At 41.3% G+C, this 20,398-nt stretch overlaps 1 protein-coding gene across 1 annotated transcript in view; it reads left to right on the top strand.

The window, feature by feature from the left end:
- The window catches only part of LOC149281451 (cell adhesion molecule DSCAM-like), a 196,343-nt gene that overhangs the window by 16,159 nt on the left and 159,786 nt on the right, over positions 1-20,398 (top strand). The window contains exons 2-3 of the mRNA XM_089499302.1: positions 8,736-9,053; positions 10,891-11,028. Of these exons, the coding sequence (XP_089355428.1) occupies positions 8,736-9,053; positions 10,891-11,028 (456 nt within the window). The remainder of the gene's footprint in view (positions 1-8,735; positions 9,054-10,890; positions 11,029-20,398) is intronic.

The raw sequence follows: 20,398 nt of genomic DNA on the forward strand, positions 1-20,398 counted from the left end.
TAGTTCCAAAAATGGATGGAATTACAGAGGAAAATGGTGCTAGATAGAGTCTTGTGTCTTAAAGAAATAGTAACGTTTTTGAGAAACGGGCTACACAAAATACGATGGTGAAAGTGTCCCTTAAAAGAGAAGCTGCCTTTGGTATTAAGCTCATTGGGGTCTGTTTGGAACTCCAAGAATTGGACATTTTCAAAGCGATGGCTTCCCGCATGAGCTGAATTATTATACCTTTCAATTTGGTATAGTTTTAATAAATAACAGAGCTCCCGTCTTCTATCTCCACAATGGGGCTACCGCTATGCGACCACATTGTCCATCAGTGCTTGAGGTCCTCTTGGCACAAACCTTATGGATTATCCAGCACTTCATCCGTCTATTCCTCCTGGAATGCAGTAATGTAGCTCATGTAAAGGTTGCTGCAGTTGTTACAAACCCATGGAAAAGCAGGGCACGTTCCTCTGGGCCAGGATCTGGGGAAGCAACTTGGCCAACTTAGTCTTCTGATGTCTTCCCAGGACCATAATCTATGTGTAATGAGAACTATGATATACAAAGTATCTAATAAGGGCTGAAATTACTTAAAACATGTCTTCTGGACATAGGAAGGACTAGCGTCTCCCGGAGGAGAAGTTCTACAAGGTCTCTCATCCTCCGACCCGTGTAGGTCTCTTTATATAGGCTGAGAATTCTTGGATCGTAGACGGCCTATCCTGCAGTACAGCTAATGTGGTGGAATGACGTTTTGGGTCTTCTGTCCCTGAAACTATTTTTCCGTGTTATTTCTGTCCAAATTCTATTCTTACGGAGGATTCACGGAAAGAAAATTCTCCGCTTCTCTCGCTTTACCGCGATTGGGGGAGGGGGAGGTTACAGATTGAAAGAATGGTCCCAGTTTACTTAACAGTTGCTGCTCATGTGGGATCGCAGACAAGTCAATGTTAGAATGCATTAGCAGTTTGCTAATAACACTTCGCAATTATTGAGAAATTGTGTTAGCTGTTTGCTAATTTTGTGAAGTCTTATTAGCAAACGCATCGTGTAGCGCAACGTTTCATTACAGCGTCACGCGATGGCAACTCATAATACTTAGAGGGGTGAACATAGCACATGCACTAAAAGGGGTAAGTAAGGAAGACAATTAAAAATCACACCATGACTAACCCAAAATGAAACATAGAACCTGCCGGCAGATCGGCCCCATTCGGCCCCCGTCTAGTGACCCGTTTCTCCTGCTGTAAAGACTCAGACCTTAATCAGTCGTTGGTCTCGTCTTAGATTCTGGATATTTCAGTTCTCGGGATATCGTACCCGTAACCCTCGATATAACAACATTCACACTATTTAGCGACAGAGACAATGCACCTTCCGAAGGACGAGTTATCCGAGGACACGAGGAAGGCTTCGCTATACAATGCCATCTCATTTTGCTGCGGGGAAAAGCTTGGTGTCAAAATGATCTCATATTCCGTTTGACGGGACAGCTGACCTCCTGGACAAATATTAGATCTTTGGGAAAATATTATTTCAAATAAATTACATTCTGTTTATACTATTAAGTCAGAATTTAAGTAAAAAAGGCTTTGGTTTGGGGAGCACTCATTTGGGGTTGAATTATTTTAATATACACACAATGCGTGCCTAGGGGTCCTATGGGGGGGTCTGGCCCTGCTATCAGGGACATAAGCTAATCTGAATAGGCATATCTTTTCATATCGGTGGTATGTGCTCCACCACCTTAAAACATAATAATAGTAAAAATAATAATAAAAATAATATTTAATAATAATTATATATTTAATAATAATATATTATAATATTATTATTATAATTTATAGGTCAAACTTGCTTTCCATCTGTAGGATCCAAGCTATGCTTAGGTGACAGGTTAAGTCAAGCCCATCATTCATGCACATTATTCCGCCCCACAGTGCGTGAACAATCCAGAATACCCTCACTGAAAGGAACATTAATAATTTAACCGGCATTATGGATTCCCTGCGTTACTACGATGCATTTTTTTGCGGCTTGCGTGATCTTGCTTGTGTTTATGGACAGAGACATGTCACAAAGAGTAGAACCAAACACATCCCTTATTCCCTATAGATACCCCGGCCCCGGTCAAACCCCCCCCCATCTCACTTATTCTCATGAAGGTATCCAGCATACTCTTGAGGACAATAAACCATAAATGTATATTTATATTTATATATATTTTTTATAGGTAATCTTGCTAGCCATCGACGCCACTCTATATATGTCTATATATATATATATATATATATATATATATATATATATATATATAAATAATACAATATACAGATTCCTATGAAAACCCTAGAACCCATCAAAATAGCAGCCCTGCGACAGAAGACACTTTGCTGATAAGGTCTCCATATTGGCTTTCTGATTGTATTATGAATCAAAAAAAAATCACAATCTGCGTGGCCGGCATCTGGGACCCTTAATTCGGGTGACCACCAAGAGCTATTTTCTGGGTCACCTATACATTGCATGGGTTGCCAACCGGAAGATGTAACGTCCTGGTGCGGGACGGGAAGGTCGTACCTGACGCTGTAAAACAAGGCTAAGGATGAAAGGTTGAGGTTTTTTACGGACGAAGGGGTCTGAATGGTTCTTATATGCCGTCAAATGTTGATGTGCTACCCCTGCCAAATTCGACAACCTCAGTATTTCCAATTGCTGCAGTTGCCAGAGGCAGCCATTTCTTTCTCCTAGGAGACTGAGGCAGAACGGCCATGAATCTGAAATAAACACGCTTTATTATATATATTTTATTTTTATTGGTTTGATGTATAAGCCACAAGGTCAAAAACATATCATTAACTCATTATATATTTTTGACCATGTAGATTACACGTCAAATCAATAAAAAGTAGTGTTATCAGAAAGCAGGTTTGAGATGTGGGGCAAAAACAAAATGGCTGCTCCCTCAAACCTTACATAGAATTTTATATATAAAAAGAAGAAGAATGGCACAAGGACTTATACATTTTAATTCCTGACAGTTTGGATGACATATTTCCACCTATATGAACATTTAGTACATGTAAAAAAGTGCAATTTATTTAAATGCTTCATTAAATGATCCATTTATCTTATTTTATAGCAGCCAACAAGAAGCTAGGATCATTCCCCTTTAGTGTTTTCCTATAGATGAAATCACAAAACCGAGGCTATGGGGGAAAGTAATTTTTTATTTCAAAGCGACATCTGCTGAGTTTATTTGCTAATCTATAAAGCCTTTTTTCGGCCAAAAAATATATAAAGTTTAAAAGTTTGGGGGTCACTTAGCTCTTTTCCTAGAAAACAAGGGCATTTCTGGCTATAACATAATTGCAAAAGGGTTTTCTAACCATCAATTAGCCTTTTAAACTTGGATCAGCGAACACAGGGAGTGATAGAGGGCCATTGGGACACAGGAGTGATGGGAGTGATAAAGGGCCATTGGGACACAGGAGTGATGGGAGTGATAAAGGGCCATTGGGACACAGGAGTGATGGGAGTGATAAAGGGCCGTTGGAACACAGGAGTGATGGGAGTGATAAAGGGCCATTGGAACACAGGAATGATGGGAGTGATAAAGGGCCATTGGAACACAGGAGTGATGGGAGTGATAAAGGGCCATTGGGACACAGGAGTGATGGGAGTGATAAAGGGCCATTGGAACACAGGAGTGATGGGAGTGATAAAGGGCCTTTGTACGCCAATGAAGAGATCCCATTAACAATCAGCCGTTTCCGGCTACAATAGTCATTTAAAACATTAACCCCGTCTGCGCTGGATTTCTCATCCATTTCATGTTATTTTAATTGACAAAATTAGCGTTTCTTTCAAAAACAAAGAAAAGTTCTAAGTGACCCCAAACTGTTTGAATGATAGTGTTTCTGTGTGTGTATATAAACTATAACCCTGTGTCTTGAGTTCTAGAGATGACTACGTTAAAAACCATTCCCTTTTTGGGGGAAAATCTTAATATTGTCACGAGGCGTCTGCCCCGCCGTGGCATCGAGTCCGTTGGATCAACAAAGACCCAATTGATCTGACAAGTCGGATCACGATCTCTAATTTCAGGAAGCAGGTTCCTTGCTCTGTGTTTATTGCTGTTATTACAGCCAACTTATCAGAGAAAAGGGTGGAGGGGAGGAAAAAAACCCAGGATATTTGATAATCAGTAGACCTTCAGGATGGAGAACATTCCTCCTTGCTTTTCTGTAAGGAGTCTTGCATTCCGTTTGTACAACAGTGGCCGGACTTGATGATTTTCTAGGACCCCAGAATGTTTGAGGGTATCGCAGGGTCCTACAGCCCTAAAATGAATGTAAAGATCATGTAAATGAAACACGTTCTTCTTCTTCTAGAAGATAATTGCTACCGGTCACAACGGTTCCCAATCTAAAAGTAGAGGATTAGAGGCTTAGATGTAAGGAAGGTTTACTTTCTGGAGATGCTGGTATATAAGTGGAACAGCCTCCCAGTAGAAGTGACCTCCCCCGGGTTAGCCCCCCCTCCACTGAAATTTGGATTTTTTAATGGATTTTGGTAGATATTCGTTAGATCCGGTTAGATCAACTGTTTTTTTTCGTTAGATCTACCACGCAGGAGGCGGTATTCACAATCCAAATATCTGCCAAATAATTGATGACCCTTCCATCCGAAAACCTTTAGGTGTCCTGCAGAGGGGAAGTATCTTGAATACAATCAAAATAAATAATAACATATATAAGGTCCATAATACTTGCCCATTTGATTCTCTGCTACATAGTGTGTCCACCATGTATGTTGATTATGAATTGTACAGAAACGTCTTAAATAATTCGGAAAAGCCATTTCTTGATGTTGTTAAGTACTTTGTTGAATTTGGTTCAAATCAAAACATGTACAAAAAGAGAGCACAGTTGTTACTGGAAGTTTACCCAAGCCTCACACTTCCTGGTGGAATTATTAGCGTGAATATAAGAAGATTACATTGGCAATACAATTCAAATGTTTTTAAAAAACATTCCCAGTGCAACTGAAACATTTCCATGTCAAAATGCAGCATGTAAAAATAACCAAGAAAAATGCAATATCTTTTGACCGATCAACACAAATGATCTAAGACATGGTTGTGAGCGTGCTTTGCAAAGTTCCTCTAAGGTCGTTAACAGACCCTGTTCACCCAATTGCAACCAACGTACTACAATGATCTGTAAACCTGGACCGCATCTCATAATCGAGCCACGTGTTGGTTCACCAACAACAAAGCAATGGCTCTCTGAATTTCCTAACGAGGTGACCATATCAGGCATGGTTTACACACTAGGGGCAGTTATAATGCATGTTCAAGGAGGCCATTACATTTCACGTTGTACAAGAAAAGACAATTTTTGGGAGGTATACGATGATATGGTGCGCACTGTAAAAACGGTTGACCCAAACAAAGTATGTGGACTTTCAGAGGTAGTTGCAGGGCCGGCCCAAGGCAAAATGCCGCCTGGGGCGAATTTTAAAATGCCGCCCCCCCCCCTTATCTACCCTTCCTCTCCCTCCGTCCCTGCCGCCCCCCCCCCCCATTATCTACCCTTCCTCTCCCTCCACCCCCCCCCCCTTGTACTTACCTTTCAGCAGTCCTGCGGCGAGTCTCCCTGTTCGGTCTCGGTGCCGGCTATGAGGAAATCTTCCGGCACTCAGCATTACAAGCCGGCACCGAGACCGAACAAGGAGACTCGCCGCAGAGGAGAGAGAGAGGGGCGCCGAGCGGTACTGACAGCTTGGTAAGCGAAAACCACTCGGCGCCCCTTTCTCTCTCTTTCGCTTTTTTAAAAAAAAAAGGGCTTGGGGCGGCAAAGTGCCGCCCCTTCAAAAGTGCCGCCTGGAGCGGTTGCCCCACTTGGCTCCATTGTCGGGCCGGCCCTGGGTAGTTGTCTATGTTAAAGTGTAGCTTTTTCTTTTAACATAACAGATGTAACAAACAGGGCCGGCCCTACAATGGGGCCGACTGGGGCAATTGCCCCAGGCGGCACTTCAGAAGGGGCGGCACTTTGCCGCCCCAAGCGTTTTTTTTTTTGTTTTTTTTGAAGCGGAGGAGAGAGAGAGGGGCACCGAGTGATTTTCGCTTACCCGCTCGGCGCCCCTCTCTCTCTCCTCTGCGGCGAGTTTCCCTGTTCGGTCTCGGTGCCGGCTTGTAATGCAGAGCGCCGGAAGTGACGCGAATTTCCGGCGCTCAGCATTACAAGCCGGCACCGTGGCAGCACAGGGAGACTCGCCGCAGGACTGTTTAAGAGTAACTACCGGGGGGGTAGATAATGCCGCCCCCCCCCGGCATCGGCGGGGGGCGGCATTTTAAACTTCGCCCCAGGCGGCGTTAAGTCTTCGGCCGGCCCTGGTAACAAATGATGTAAGACATAGTTTTAAACACTCTTTATAAAGTTAATCTAAGGTCATTCATAGACCATTTTCATATAAATGCAATAAACATGCTACAATGGGATGTAAATGTGGCCCACACCTCTTAATTGAGCTACGTGTTGGTTTACATACACCAAAACAATGTTTTTCTGATTTTCCAAATTAGATATGATTTGTACACTATGGGCATTTACTACGCATGTTCAAGATGTTTCATGTTTCCATTTTTAGACATTGCTGTAAAAGCACTGCACGTTTTTTTTCTACAGTATTTACTCAGTTGTGTTTTAGGCCATGCAAATAACTTTAATATTTAGTTCTTTTATACTAATTAAACTGTTTTAAAAAAATAAAAAAGAAAACTGCTCCTTTTTTTTTTAGGTCTGTGTACATGCATTTTTATTGAAAAAGTCAAGGACCTCATTTAGAATCCGGCAACAACACTAAAGTAATGACAATGGCTTTGAAAGTTGTGTTCTTTCTAGATATAGATACATTACTGAGTCCTGGACAACAGGACAACCAGGGCCGGCCCGACAATGGAGCCAAGTGGGGCAACCGCTCCAGGCGGCACTTTTGAAGGGGCGGCACTTTGCCGCCCCAAGCCCTTTTTTTTTTTTTTTTTAAAGCGAAAGAGAGAAAGGGGCGCCGAGTGGTTTTCGCTTACCAAGCTGTCAGTCCCCGCTCGGCGCCCCTCTCACTCTCCTCTGCAGCGAGTCTCCCTGTTCGGTCTCGGTGCCGGCTTGTAATGCTGAGTGCAGGAAGATTTCCGGCGCTCAGCATTACAAGCTGGCACCGAGACCGAACAGGGAGACTCGCCGAAGGACTGCTGAAAGGTAAGTACAAGGGGGGGGGATGGAGGGAGAGGAAGGGTAGATAATGGGGGGGGGCGGCAGGGACGGAGGGAGAGGAAGGGTAGATAAAGGGGGGGGGGCGGCATTTTAAAATTTGCCCCAGGCGGCATTTTGCCTTGGGCCGGCCCTGAGGACAACACATGTTGACCTAAGGGTCAACACAATATACACTGATTTGTCTGGATTCAGGTCCTGTCAGGTTCCGAATGGTCCGCGATGCAGAACAGGCAGAGCCCTGAAGTATGAGCAGAGTGAATCAAGAAATTTTCACCCAATCTGCCTTTAGCCCTATGGTTGAGCCGCAGACATAGGCACCCTGGGACTTGTGTGGCTCCTAACACACTCCTACGTACCCAGACACTCACGTTAGTAGGTAAGTACAGGAACAAAGGATTTAGGATAACCAGGAACGGATAAGAAAAAAAATGGAAGAATTATAGAGCCGGTATACTGAGCTGGTTGATTTTACCGGATCTAACGAAAATCTACCAAAATCCATAAAAAAAAATCCAAATTTCAGTTGAGGGGGGGCCAGCCATGTATGTATACCCATCCCCCACACACAAAATAGGATTGTGAATACCGCCTCCTGCGTGGTAGATCTAACGAAAAAAACAGTTGATCTAACCGGATCTAACAAATATCTACCAAAATCCATAAAAAAAAAAATCAATCAAAATTTCAGTTGAGGGGGGGCCAGCCCATATGTATACCCATCCCCCGAACACAAAATATGATTGTGAATACTGCCTCCTGCGTGATAGATCTAACGAAAAAAACAGTTGATCTAACCGGATCTAACGAATATCTACCAAAATCCATTAAAAAAAATCCAAATTTCAGTTGAGGGGGGGCCAGCCTTGTATGTATACCCATCCCCCACACACAAAATAGGATTGTGAATACCGCCTCCTGCGTGATAGATCTAACGAAAAAAAAACCAGTTCATTTAACCGGATCTAACGAATATCTACCAAAATCCATAAAAAAATTTCCAAATTTCAGTTGAGGGGGGGGCAAGCCCCGCATCATTAAATATGCAATATCTCAGTAATTAGACTAGATCTAACAAAAATTTTGTCTGATCAATCCTGATCTAACGTGGAGCTATCATAATCAGTAACATTTTGTTTAAATTTTTGTTGAGGGGGGGCTGGCTACGGGTTAGCCCCCCCTGAAAAAGATTGGTAATATTGCCTATTTTAGAGTAGATCTAACGAAAAAACAGTTGATCAAACCTGATCTAACAAAGATCTAACAAATGCAATGATCTTTTGTAAAAATTCTTAATATGGGGGGGCTAACCCGGGGGAGGTGTAGAAGTGGTAGAGGCTAATACAGTAAGGGAATTTAAACATGCGCAGGGTAGACACATGGCTCCTGAAGCTAAGTAATTTTTTTAGAGAACTTGGCCTGTTTTGCTATAAATCACTGCTACATTTAACCCTAATCTTTCTTTTTCCCCCCCAGTTTCCAGTGAAGATCTACATTCCAGCCTATATTTTATCAATGCATCTTTGCAAGAGGTAGTATTTGCAAGCACCACGGGGACACTGGTGCCCTGTCCGGCAGGAGGGATCCCTCCTGTGACGCTCAGATGGTACCTAGCAACGGGCGAGGAGATCTATGATGTCCCCGGGATCCGCCACGTCCACCCCAATGGCACTCTCCAAATTTTCCCCTTCCCTCCTTCAAGCTTTAATAACTTAATCCACGATAATACTTACTATTGCACAGCTGAAAATCCTTCAGGGAAAATCAGGAGCCAAGATGTCCACATCAAGGCCGGTGAGTGTTTTTGGAAAATATGTTTAAAATAAATATAACAAAATTAAAAAAAAATATTTATTTTAATTTTTTTTATTTTATAGGCGCCAATAATTTTTTTAATTATTTTTTTTTCCCAGATTTTATTTTAATATTGATTTAACTACAGAAAATGGACAAAAATAAAAATAAAAAAGTTCAGATGATCTACAGAATTTTTTTTTAATGGGTAACTGTGCCGCTGTCACCAAATGATTTAAACAGTAGCATCTGGAGAAGGCTTAAGAGGTGTTCTTATCTCCATAGCAACCCATGGCAGAATTAATTCTGATTGGACCATTTCAGTGGTTGCTTTGGCGATAAGACCACTTTTCAAACTTTACCCACGTCTGATATATATAGAACGCTTAATATTTACAGCTGGAGCTTTGATTTCTTAGTAGTCGCCCTCAGTAAATACATATGATCAGACGGTAAACCATTTACGATGCCAACCGCTGGATCTGTATTGAAATGTAGATTAAGTTAAAATCCTTACTATTTCTTAATTTCTTGATTATTATTATTTGCTTTATAAGGCAGGGATTTTAGGATTTTCGTTTAAAATAATAATAATAAATAATAAAACATTAAAACTGAATGCTTTGGTTTGTAATATTGGTTTTATTGATTTCCCAGTTATTTATTAAATAAACAGAATTTTATTGGATTTTAGTAATTTTAGGAGACCGCATGGACAGACCTTCCACCAAGCCTATGAATGTACATTATGCTGGTATATTAACTTGTAGCTGGTGTCTTTAATGGGAAAACTTGTGACCAATCAGCATGCAGATCCATAATGAGGTCATACATTCTACTTAATCATGTGAAGCTCGATTAAATGTTATGTAGAACCGTATGTTACTTTATTCTTTCATCTGAAGGTTTTATTACATAAAAATAATGTACAATTGTTTAAGAGACTGATATGGCAACAGCCTATGGGTGTCTACGTTTGTCCCAGAAATTCTGAACGAGACACAATTTAACTTGATTTAATAATTATTTCCGGGAAGGGTCTGGGCATTGAACAGAACCTAAAAATGCCACATTTACTTCCGGAAGAGTAAGTAGAACGGCACATTTAAGCCAGACCTAGATGCGGTTGATTTTGACAGTCAGATTTACGAATTACATCTATGTTACAACTTAAAACATGTGAATAAATGGTCTTCTAGCTTATTGCCATTTTTTCTTTTTTAATGAAAAGTGGTGATAATTTTGGTGGGCTGTTTGGCCAGATTTCCATGTAATGTGCATTTTTAATGTGTGTGGCCCACGATCTGATAAGATCCTGGATTCCCTGTGTACCTATTATTAAATTCCATACGCCCCATTCCCATTAACAAGCTATGAACAAAAGTAGCTAGAATCCCACCCTGTTTGTGGAAAAAGCGGGATCATTCTGTTTAAAACAGAAAAAAAAATCAGAAACTGATAAAAATAGATATATAGACACGTAGACGGTACGATAAGATTATTCATTTCATGTAGTTTTCATAATAAATTTCTCAGCAGCTTTCAGTAACTCCCAACGTATTTAATGCAGGATCATGCTGAAAAAAAGGTGTTTTAGGTGGTTTTTTGTACCCACAAAATTTCCTCTAGTATCCTCCAACCCCAAGCACTCCGACATTTCAGAAGATGTCTTTCTGACTAAGAAGACCTTCTAAAGACCTTCAGGTATGGTGACCTCTGTTGAGTGCCTACCATCACATCTGCCTCGCATCATATCTGCCGTAGATAGTCTAATCTTTCTTTCAACAATGTAAATGTATCAATCTAGTGCCAACATTCTGCTGTTTCTTTAACCCAGTTTTACGGGAAGCTTACACGGTCCGTGTGGAAGACCAGAAAGCCATGAGAGGCAATGCAGTAGTTTTCAAGTGCATTATTTCCTCCCCCGTGGAGGCCTATGTCTCATGGGAGAAAGACACAGTCTCACTCGTCTCAGGTAAGTGACTGCTTTCTTCCTTTCTTCTGAGGGTATATATACCTAACGGACAAATAAATTGCTTTTATGAAAAATAAAATGACCAGATGTGACGTTTCCTACGTATCACCCTTCACTGGCTAATGCTGTTGGAAATGCTGCATTGTGTGATTAATCCCTTGCGGTTCCTCCGGGTTCTTTTCAAAGGTCACTGATGTTCCCGGTAACGACTATTCCGTTCTCTATTTCTGCTGAGTGTCTTTTTTTTTCCCCCCATGGTTTTAAAATGTTTTCTTATGCTAATAAAACGTGAATAACGATAATTGTTACACCGAAATTGGAAAATACCCAAGGATTTGAAGAACGGGCATAACGTTATTTGCCATGACAATTCTTATGCGATATAGATTTTAATAGTTATGGTAAATAACGTTATGCCCATTTTGGAAAGAAAAAAAAATATATCTGTACAGACAATTGGGATTTAAAATTTGGCATTTTATTTTTATTATTTTTACAAACATTTCATACGCTAAAAATAAAATGGGGGAAAAAAAACATGATTATGGGTTACCACCATGTCAGTGGTGGACTCCAAAGGGTAATGACTGCTGGTGCTTAAATATGTTTAAAAACAATAGCTTTTTTTATCTTTTATCTAAACTCTTCTAGTTACAGATCCGTTAAATGGGGCGTACAACCAGAAATTATTATACATATCAATTTACAGTGAGAGCATGCGCACCTAGACATATGTGTCCGCTGATTGTGTGTCGATAACATAGACTTAAAGGTAGATTAAGGTCGCATCGTCCCCGAAACAGGAGTCTTGTCGGCTAAATACACTGAAGCATTTTTAATGTTCTAACGAGGTTGGTTTCCGGAGAAGTGGTCCCTGGTGGTCTATGATTGGAAAGAATTCTCATTATCTCCTGAGGTCAGCGTGGTGGGTGCCCGAAGGTGGTAGGATACAATGTTGCTTACGCCTTTGATTTCTGCTTTTGAGGTCCTTCTGGAGAAGACAAATGTGACCCAATGTAGACACAGCCGATACATTGTATATATATTTGTAAATCCACCAGGAGCTCGTATCTCCGTTACACATCTGCAGAGGGGAAAAAAATAATCTCTTTCCAGCTGAGATCCTCGTTGCTAATGAAGTAATTATGATCCATTGTTTGCCAGATGCGATAAGGGCCATGGAAAATTAGAGAAGATCTCTCTAAATTGGCAGAATAATCTGATGTTTTGTTCCTTTCAAAGCAATAATAGATTTGACCTGACATTGTCCTTAAAATTACACGTTATGCAAAAATGTATTATTGTTCCTTGCACGCAGCTGTAACCCGCAGAATTATAAGCGCCGGTGACTGTAATTCAATATGGAGACAGTCCTGGACGATGTAGAAAAATAGAGTCAAAACAAAGAAGAGGGAGATTATCCGAAAAAAATGTGTTTTCTGTAAAATGCAGACTTTAACTTAGCGTAATGTATATCAGTGAGATGACTATAAAACATTAACTATGCATTATACGGGGCTGAATCTGAATCGGTTCCCGGATAGTGACTTCTCTTCATAGAATATTCCATGGATTTATGAAGTTCAATCATACTTCTTTTGGACACAGTTGGTAGAAACCACACACATGTATGTTAGGTACATAAATATAAGACTTTTACTTCTCATACTCATAAAAACACGGGTAATTACGTGCCAACCCAGCCAGGCGTCTCTGTCACCCCCTCGGGGGGACTTTACATGTTTTTATGTGGGTTCTGATCAGTGTAGATGATGAATTGTGACTTCTTCACAGAGGAACTTATTTATAACAAGCAGGTGCGGTGCAAATCTTTAAAGCAGTTAATGGGATGGTCCGCTCAGCGCTGGTCGCTCTCGTCATAAGCGTATCTGGGAACTCTCCAGGCCAAGTGGCGCTTCTCTGGGTCACCGCGGAGAAACTCCGGGTCGCGGCATTCCCCGCTCATCTTCCACTTCTAATGATGGTGTCCTCCAGCGTGTGGGACGACCCCCACTTACAACGCCAGCAGGGACCACTTACCGACCCGACCCAACAGCATCCCCAAAAAACCGGGTAGCTCTAGCTTGGATGCTCCCAGGTATGGTAATAAGAGAGGCATTGAGTGCATGAAGCTCTCGAAAGCAAAACCAAAGAACAATTGAACCTAAGTAGAGCTGGAACCCGGCTCTGTGGGAGCGCTGTGGCCATTTGGAACTTGCCTGGCCGATAGCGCCAACACTTAGTTGATCTGCCCCTCTTGTGGCCACACGGATATCATTCGGTAATCGGCCTTCTCTATTCCCAGTCCGGCCCTGGCAGTAAACACACTACAAACTGTGACAAATACAACCCTCTTATATATCCTGAATATTTTTTTTGGAGAAAAATAACAGGACATGTTTTGTACACCTAGTATTTGGGAAAAATAAATAGCTGTGTCCATATGGAACGGAGAAAGAAGCATCTTTTTATTAATACTCGGGGCTACTCTCGCCTGTGCTTTTTATACATTGAATTTCCCCAAAATAATGGGGAAAAAAATCAAAACACCCGGGATTTTCCCAGGATCCTTCTAAGAGCCTGTTTGGCAAGTACCCTAACGTAGTCAGCACCGAAGCCCCCCGCAGGGACTGTCCGGGGACTAGGCGTTCGCATGACGGGGGGAGGGGAGCGCGATCCACCGAGACCTGTCAGAAAAAGCAGGTCAGCGTGATTGAGCGACGAGGAAAATCAATAAATCTGTGAATTAATCATGCTGCTGCCAGAGGGAATTATGGGAGTCCGGAATGAAACGACTAGGTGTGTGTCCATAGTAACGAGTCTCCGTTCTTGGCCGTAAACTGTGGCTCGCTGGGACGGGGCGATTCTTAACCCTTTGAATGGTGGAGGGTATGAGCGCATGGTTGAGCTGCCCCTCTGGCTCTCGGGGAAGTTACCCCTCGCCTCTCTGGGGCTGTTGGGTGAGGATAGGAGATAATATAACCTGACCCGGGCCATGCGGCTGCCTGGAAAACTGCTGGATTCCTTCCAGCTTTGGTAAAAATCCAGTTTCCTGTTGCGTGCCCAGAGCCGATGCCCAATTTTTAATCAGAAAATAACCTTAGCTGCCAAAACTAATTAAAAGAGTCTAAATCAATTAAAAATCAGCTGCCATGAGTGCATTCTAAACAAAATGCACTAAATACATAAACATTAACTATATATATATATATATCTTTCTCTCTCTCTCTCTCTCTCTCTCTCTCTCTCTCTCTCGTTTTTTAACAAATAAAATGATATAAGTCGGTTTCTTAAAGTATAAGATCTCCTTATTTATGGCTTTATGCGTTAGCGTAAACCCGTCACATTTTACAATTCCAATTTGGAATCTTGCCGCTGGTAACGAAAAGGTGAAAAACAGGTTTTTCTCAGTTTAAAAGAGGGGTCTTGACCGGTTTGAACAGCTCTAAGTGCTCCTAAAACTGCATTTAATTGCAAAAGCACTAAATTCTGCAGTGTAGGTGGGACAGCACCGTTACATTTAACCCACAGTGTGCCACAGATATGAGAAATGCTTTAAAGAGATATATTTTGTATATAAATCAAGCAATATCTATGGGACAGATAGTTTTATTTTTATTAAAATTCTGATTTATACTTTTTTTTTATCCAAAAGCTGCCTCACTAGGGGCAAGAAGGAAACCCATTGTATCCTTTTGTGGCATAATATGTATATTTTCTACACTGTAGGGTATTAAGGAAAAGTTATCCAGAAATGCCCCAATTATGTCAAAATCCAGTTCGAAGTGTCGGTCAGGCTCTGCATAACTGTCATTTTCAACAAAAAGATCTAAAAACAAGAATAACTAATATCGCTTTGATGCGTCCATTATTATTACTTGTTACCAAATGCTTTAATATCTTCATCGAATTTACTGCCTCGTTAATCTTAAAATGCCCGATAAATCCGTCGATTGATGTTCTCAGGGCGGATTGGGGATAACGAGGTGGCCCTGGCGCTTTAAGGCCAGCGGCTGCCTAATGGCCTAATGGTGTAAGCGCGACTGACGGCTGGATATGAGACGCTGGGATGTCATGTGTCTACGCTTGCCGTTCTGCTCATGCTCAGTATGCCTTCTCGGGTGTCCCAGGCAGGACGGAGTTAGAGCTCGGTGGGACAGCAGGCGAGAGTGGCAAAATCGGGACTGTCCCACCCAAAGCGAGACAGTTAGGTGGCATGCAATCTGCAGCTCGAGCAGCAGATCGGGTGTATAAGGAGGCCTGGATGTTTGACTTAAAAATCTGAATTTCGCTTTGGAAATTAATTATTAATAAAGTCTTTTCGAACGGTATGTTAGCGCTAACAGCATAATTCCTTGTGGAAATTTAACGAATCCTGCATCTGCATACATAAGCGAAACGGGTTCCAGACGTGGCGGTTTGAGAGGAACTCAACGGCCACGAAGCTGCTGGCTACAGATACCATACCTCCCAACAGTCCTGGTTTTCTGGAGGACAGTCCCAGTTTTCAGACACTGAGCTGGGTAGTTGCCCACATACCATTTTAAATATTTGGCCACTTGTTAGTGGCTCCAAATAATTGTTCTTATTAAGCTAGACATGGATTGAGGTCTTTTTTCATGGTGTCCAGCTGTCTCAATGTCTGTAAGGGTGTTTTATATTGAGACGTATCTATGGGATTTATTCACTAAATGAAGAGTTTGCAGGGGAGTTGTGGTTGCAGCTCCTTGACGTCTTTACACGTTATGAAGGACCAACCCTGGCGAGCTTCTGCTGCAGGAAGAGCTTGGCTGGGTCTGTGTAATGTATAGATAAATCCGTGCGGCCATTGAACTATACGTTATACAGGGCCAGCTCTTCTACCTTAAGGAAGCTACCTTTGAAATTTAACCCCTTAATGACAAAGCCCATACATGTACAGGCTCAAAATGCATTGTTTTCAATGGGTTTAGGGACCACCCATTGTCCTTAAGGGGTTAATCAATAGTAAAGTAAGGGAATTTAAACCACAACTCTACATTTAGTTAAAGGCCCCTTGGTCGCCTCTGCCTCTGCTTGCAGGAAAGTTGCAGTTTCATCTCAGTGGCTTCATTTTACATTATGAAGGATCAACCACGGTGAAGCTTCTCCTCCAGGTCTGGCTGGCCCTGTGTATTTAAATGCATGATGTTTCTTGTAAGTCACCTTGTCGATTGAACTATACATTATGCGGGGCCAGCTCAGCCCTTCATGCAGGAAGACAAGAAGCCGGGGACGGGCTTTTGTAATGAATATTGAATGCAGAGAATTGAAACAATAACTCTCCTGCCAACTCCCGCTTTAGTGAATAAAAAAGGGAGATATCTATATTTTATATTTTTCTAAGTGGCCAAGAAGGGGATGTATTTCTAGAAATCAAAAAAAAGCCGGGCCAGCCATAAAAAATGTTATGAGCCACGGTAGGATGTGATTCGGGCTTTGGACTCGTCTGTCTAAACGTATCCAAAATATTAAAAAAGATTTAGTGAATACGTTGCGCAATATTCTCATGGCTCGGCAATGTGAATTTAAGTATAGAAAACTGTGCTTTCCGTTACGCCAGTTACATTAGCAATTTATAACTGGAGCACCAAGTTTATAAAGGAAAAAAATTACAAATATTTTTTTGTTTTCTGTATTCTTTAATAATTATATTTTAAATCATTTATTCTCATAGAAATGTTAATTTGTAACGCAGTGTATTTGCTGAGCTATTATAATGGGGCCTTTGGACGTATGCTATTATTATTGCTGGTTGTCTTGGAATGTAGAACCATTGGTGAGGGCCAAGTAGGGTTAAGTGAACTTCCTGTTTGCGGTAGGTGTGCTGCTTCAGTAACAGGAAGTGCGGCCTTCCTGTTCATGGAGAGCGATGCCCATGCTGACTGGAGCCCTCGCTCTTTGGTTAGCCTGATGTCATCCGTGGCCAATGTTGACATCATAGAGGGGTAGGGCTTATGCCATCTGTGGACGGGTCTAGCCCCAACCACTTTATGTTTATGGGAGCGGGAAACGTATCTAAACACCGCTCCCACGACCAGGACATTTCAGGTCATGACCAGCAACGCTTCACCTGGAGTCTCCGGGCTAAACTCGGAGGGTTCCCAATTATGGTGATGTCACTTCCTGTACATAGCGTAAGACGGTTTTCTACACAACTAAAATGGCTGGTGGAGTCACATGATCAGAAAGTCACATTATAAAAAAAAGGGGTCACCTTATGGTCATGCATTAATACATTTTTTCCCAAAACCTAACAAAAAAGGAAAAAAAATGTTTAAAGCTTAAGGGCTTTGTGAACAAGGCAGTGCCCCAAGTGCCCCAAGCCACGGTGTTGCGGATGCAGAAATTGCAATTAACCCCCCCCCGCATTTATGTTTTTTTGTATAATTTATATGACATTAGGAATAGGAGCAGAGAAATGTGGTTTAGTGGCATCGAGTTAACCCTGTCTTTATTCAGCGAATGCACCGCAGGAACTGCCTTCTTCAGGGCAATCACATTAAAGTGCCTTTTACGACGTCTTTCCAGCTGGCTTCATCTCATACAAATTACATTCTATCCGTGTTTTTCGTGTGACGTGAACCATGCAGTTCTGAAGCGAGATCGTTTTCATACAATTCTGTCGTGATTGGCACAACTTTGCAAACCGGTGGTAATAGGATTAATAATGCGTTTTGGTTACAGAAAGAAATGTCGCTGGATGCTCATTCATACAGTTAATTAGTTAAAGGGACACTCTGGGGGCCCCGGGCAGCCTCCTGAACAATGAATGTGGGTCCGAAACGCATCTCCTGCGCTGCAAATAGCGGAAAATAGTGGAAAAACGGGGAAAATGCATATGGAGGAATATGCGGGATAACCCTATGCATTTACAAGGGGGGGGGGCACCACAAAAAAAAGCCAACATACAATGGTGAAGACATCGAAGAACATACAATGGCTGGAGTGTCCCTTTAAATATCCTGAAAATTAGGCAATTAAGAGCATAAACTAACAATTTTATTTTTACATATCAAAGTATTATTATTATTATGGGTAAAATTATTTATTTTATTTTAAAGCTCACTTTTTAATCTGTTCCTAAAACCTGTATTTAAGTCACAAAAAAAGAGTGTTATAAATGTCAAAAAAAAAAAAAAAAATTCTGATTTTTAAACAATATTTTTAAAAATATTTTTAATAAATCTTACAACTGCCGAGAAATCATACCAAGGTGTAAAGCTTACCTTTATGAGTAGTTTAAGTTGACTGACCAATAATAATAATAATTTTTCTGTCCTGACAAGGTGGGAACTCTCGCTTTCTTTGCGATGTAACCAAAACAGAAGCATTTTCTGCATTTTACGGACTGGCAATTTTGTTCTAATTAAGTCTCATAAATATGAAGATTTGTAGAGTATTCCCAAGACACCCGTGGTTGGATTTCGCAATAAAATTCTGTCTAAATTCATTGCAGTCTATTAGACTGTCGGTTTTATTCAGCAGTAACACTCTGATGATGCCTCACTGTTTACCAGATTAACCCCTTCATGACAGCCATGTACGGGCTCACAATTCATGGTTTTTAATGGGTTTAATGACAAACCCATTGTCCTTGAGGAGTTAAAGACACTCCAGTTCCTCGTGCACCCCCACCAATGAAGAATGTATATTAAAGTAATTTAATACTTTAATTGGCATTCTTTAGCAGTAAAAAAAAATAACTAAAATGAAAATATATACGCAGTTGTGCCAGAGCTTAAAATTTCAGAAAAAAAGGAAAAAATATTTTTGGAAAGGGACAGTTTAATGTCCTTGGCAAACCTCTTATAAAAAACAGGAGTACAGCTATCAGCGATGGAGAATTTAGGAGCTTGTTTATTTGTTAGAAGACCGTACAAGTCCAAAGATGGCGGCTTGTGCGTGTGATTAACCCATGTCTCCTGATTCCGGGGCCTTGCCAAGACCTTTTCTAGGGTTGGTTTAATAACTATTGACAACCGTTACTATAATCTTATTGTATGTAAATAAAATGTCATACTTGACTTTTCGAGACCGGATTGTTATGGACCCAGTAGGGCAGCGTTCTTAATGAGACCTGAGCATAATTACTTAAAGCCAGACTGATGACTTGGAAATTACATTTGCTGTCAAGCTCCGGTCTGATAGATAAAATAAAGAAGGAGATACAACACAAACAGCTCACATTTAAATACTGAAATAATGGCACTCTATGTCAACTTGATGATCGCCATCGCCCTATTTTGCAATGGGGCTCGCTGGCGCTCCTCTTCCCCTTGGCTAGGTTGGGGAGATCTCTTTTGTACCTGGCCCATGTACACTATGGAGTACTGTGTGTATAGTGACCTCACTGCATGTCACACATGCAGCGCACAGGGATATGATGTCATACGCCGGCGCTCAGCATGGTAGACGGTGTCCCCCGAAGTGCTGGGGAGCGGCTGGGGCGCTGTCTCCGGCCAGGTCTGTGGCAATGGCCAGCCGAGCTACGTCTCTGTTGCCAACAGTGTAACGATTTGGGTCCTAGTGATCCCGAAGTGATGTCTGGAAATCCAGATGCACAGAACTGATGCGATCCATAAGACAAGATTTGATGGAATTCAGGTTTTACGTTTACATTACGTTTATTTATATACAGATTCCGTGTCGTTCGTGGATGTGCAGCTACCTGTTTTGTACATGAGCGGTCCTAATGATTGTGAAACTAGCTGGGATAGCCATACTTAAGCCTGGTTGTCGGGAGTGTCCCAGATCATTTGAGACTGTTGACAGCAATGATTCTTTCTACCAAATGCATGAGTTTGAGAGGGTTTTCTATGTCTTTCTTTCTCCCTGTGTCTTGCGATAGATGATAGATAGATAGATAGATAGATAGATAGATAGATGATAGACTCTAGAAACAGTATATAGGGGGGGCACACAAGATACCACAGTCAAACTGGGGGGGCATTAATAATTCCCACCATTAAATCATACCACTGAAAAAACATATATATTATATATATATATATATTGCCAAAAGTAATGTGCTATGGAATGATACTTTTGTTATTGGACAATACAATACTTGATCATTCAACATGGGAAGCCTGAAGCCACAATTTAGTACGACTAATCCTTGAAATCCTTTAAACAACACAATACCTTAACTTTTGCACTAAATGATTTCAGGGCTTAATATTAGATCCTGCTGCTGATATATATATTAGCCCCTGCTGCCCATATATATTAATATTAGCCCCAGTTGCCGATATATATTAATATTAGTCCCTGCTGCCGATATATATATATATATATATATATATATATATATTAGACCCTGCTGCCGGTAGCAGGTATAGATCAACAC

This window comes from Sceloporus occidentalis, unplaced genomic scaffold (assembly GCF_023333645.1).
Source record: "Sceloporus occidentalis isolate IW3139 unplaced genomic scaffold, rSceOcc1.0.p SCAF_132, whole genome shotgun sequence".
Taxonomy (NCBI): Eukaryota; Metazoa; Chordata; class Lepidosauria; order Squamata; family Phrynosomatidae; genus Sceloporus; species Sceloporus occidentalis.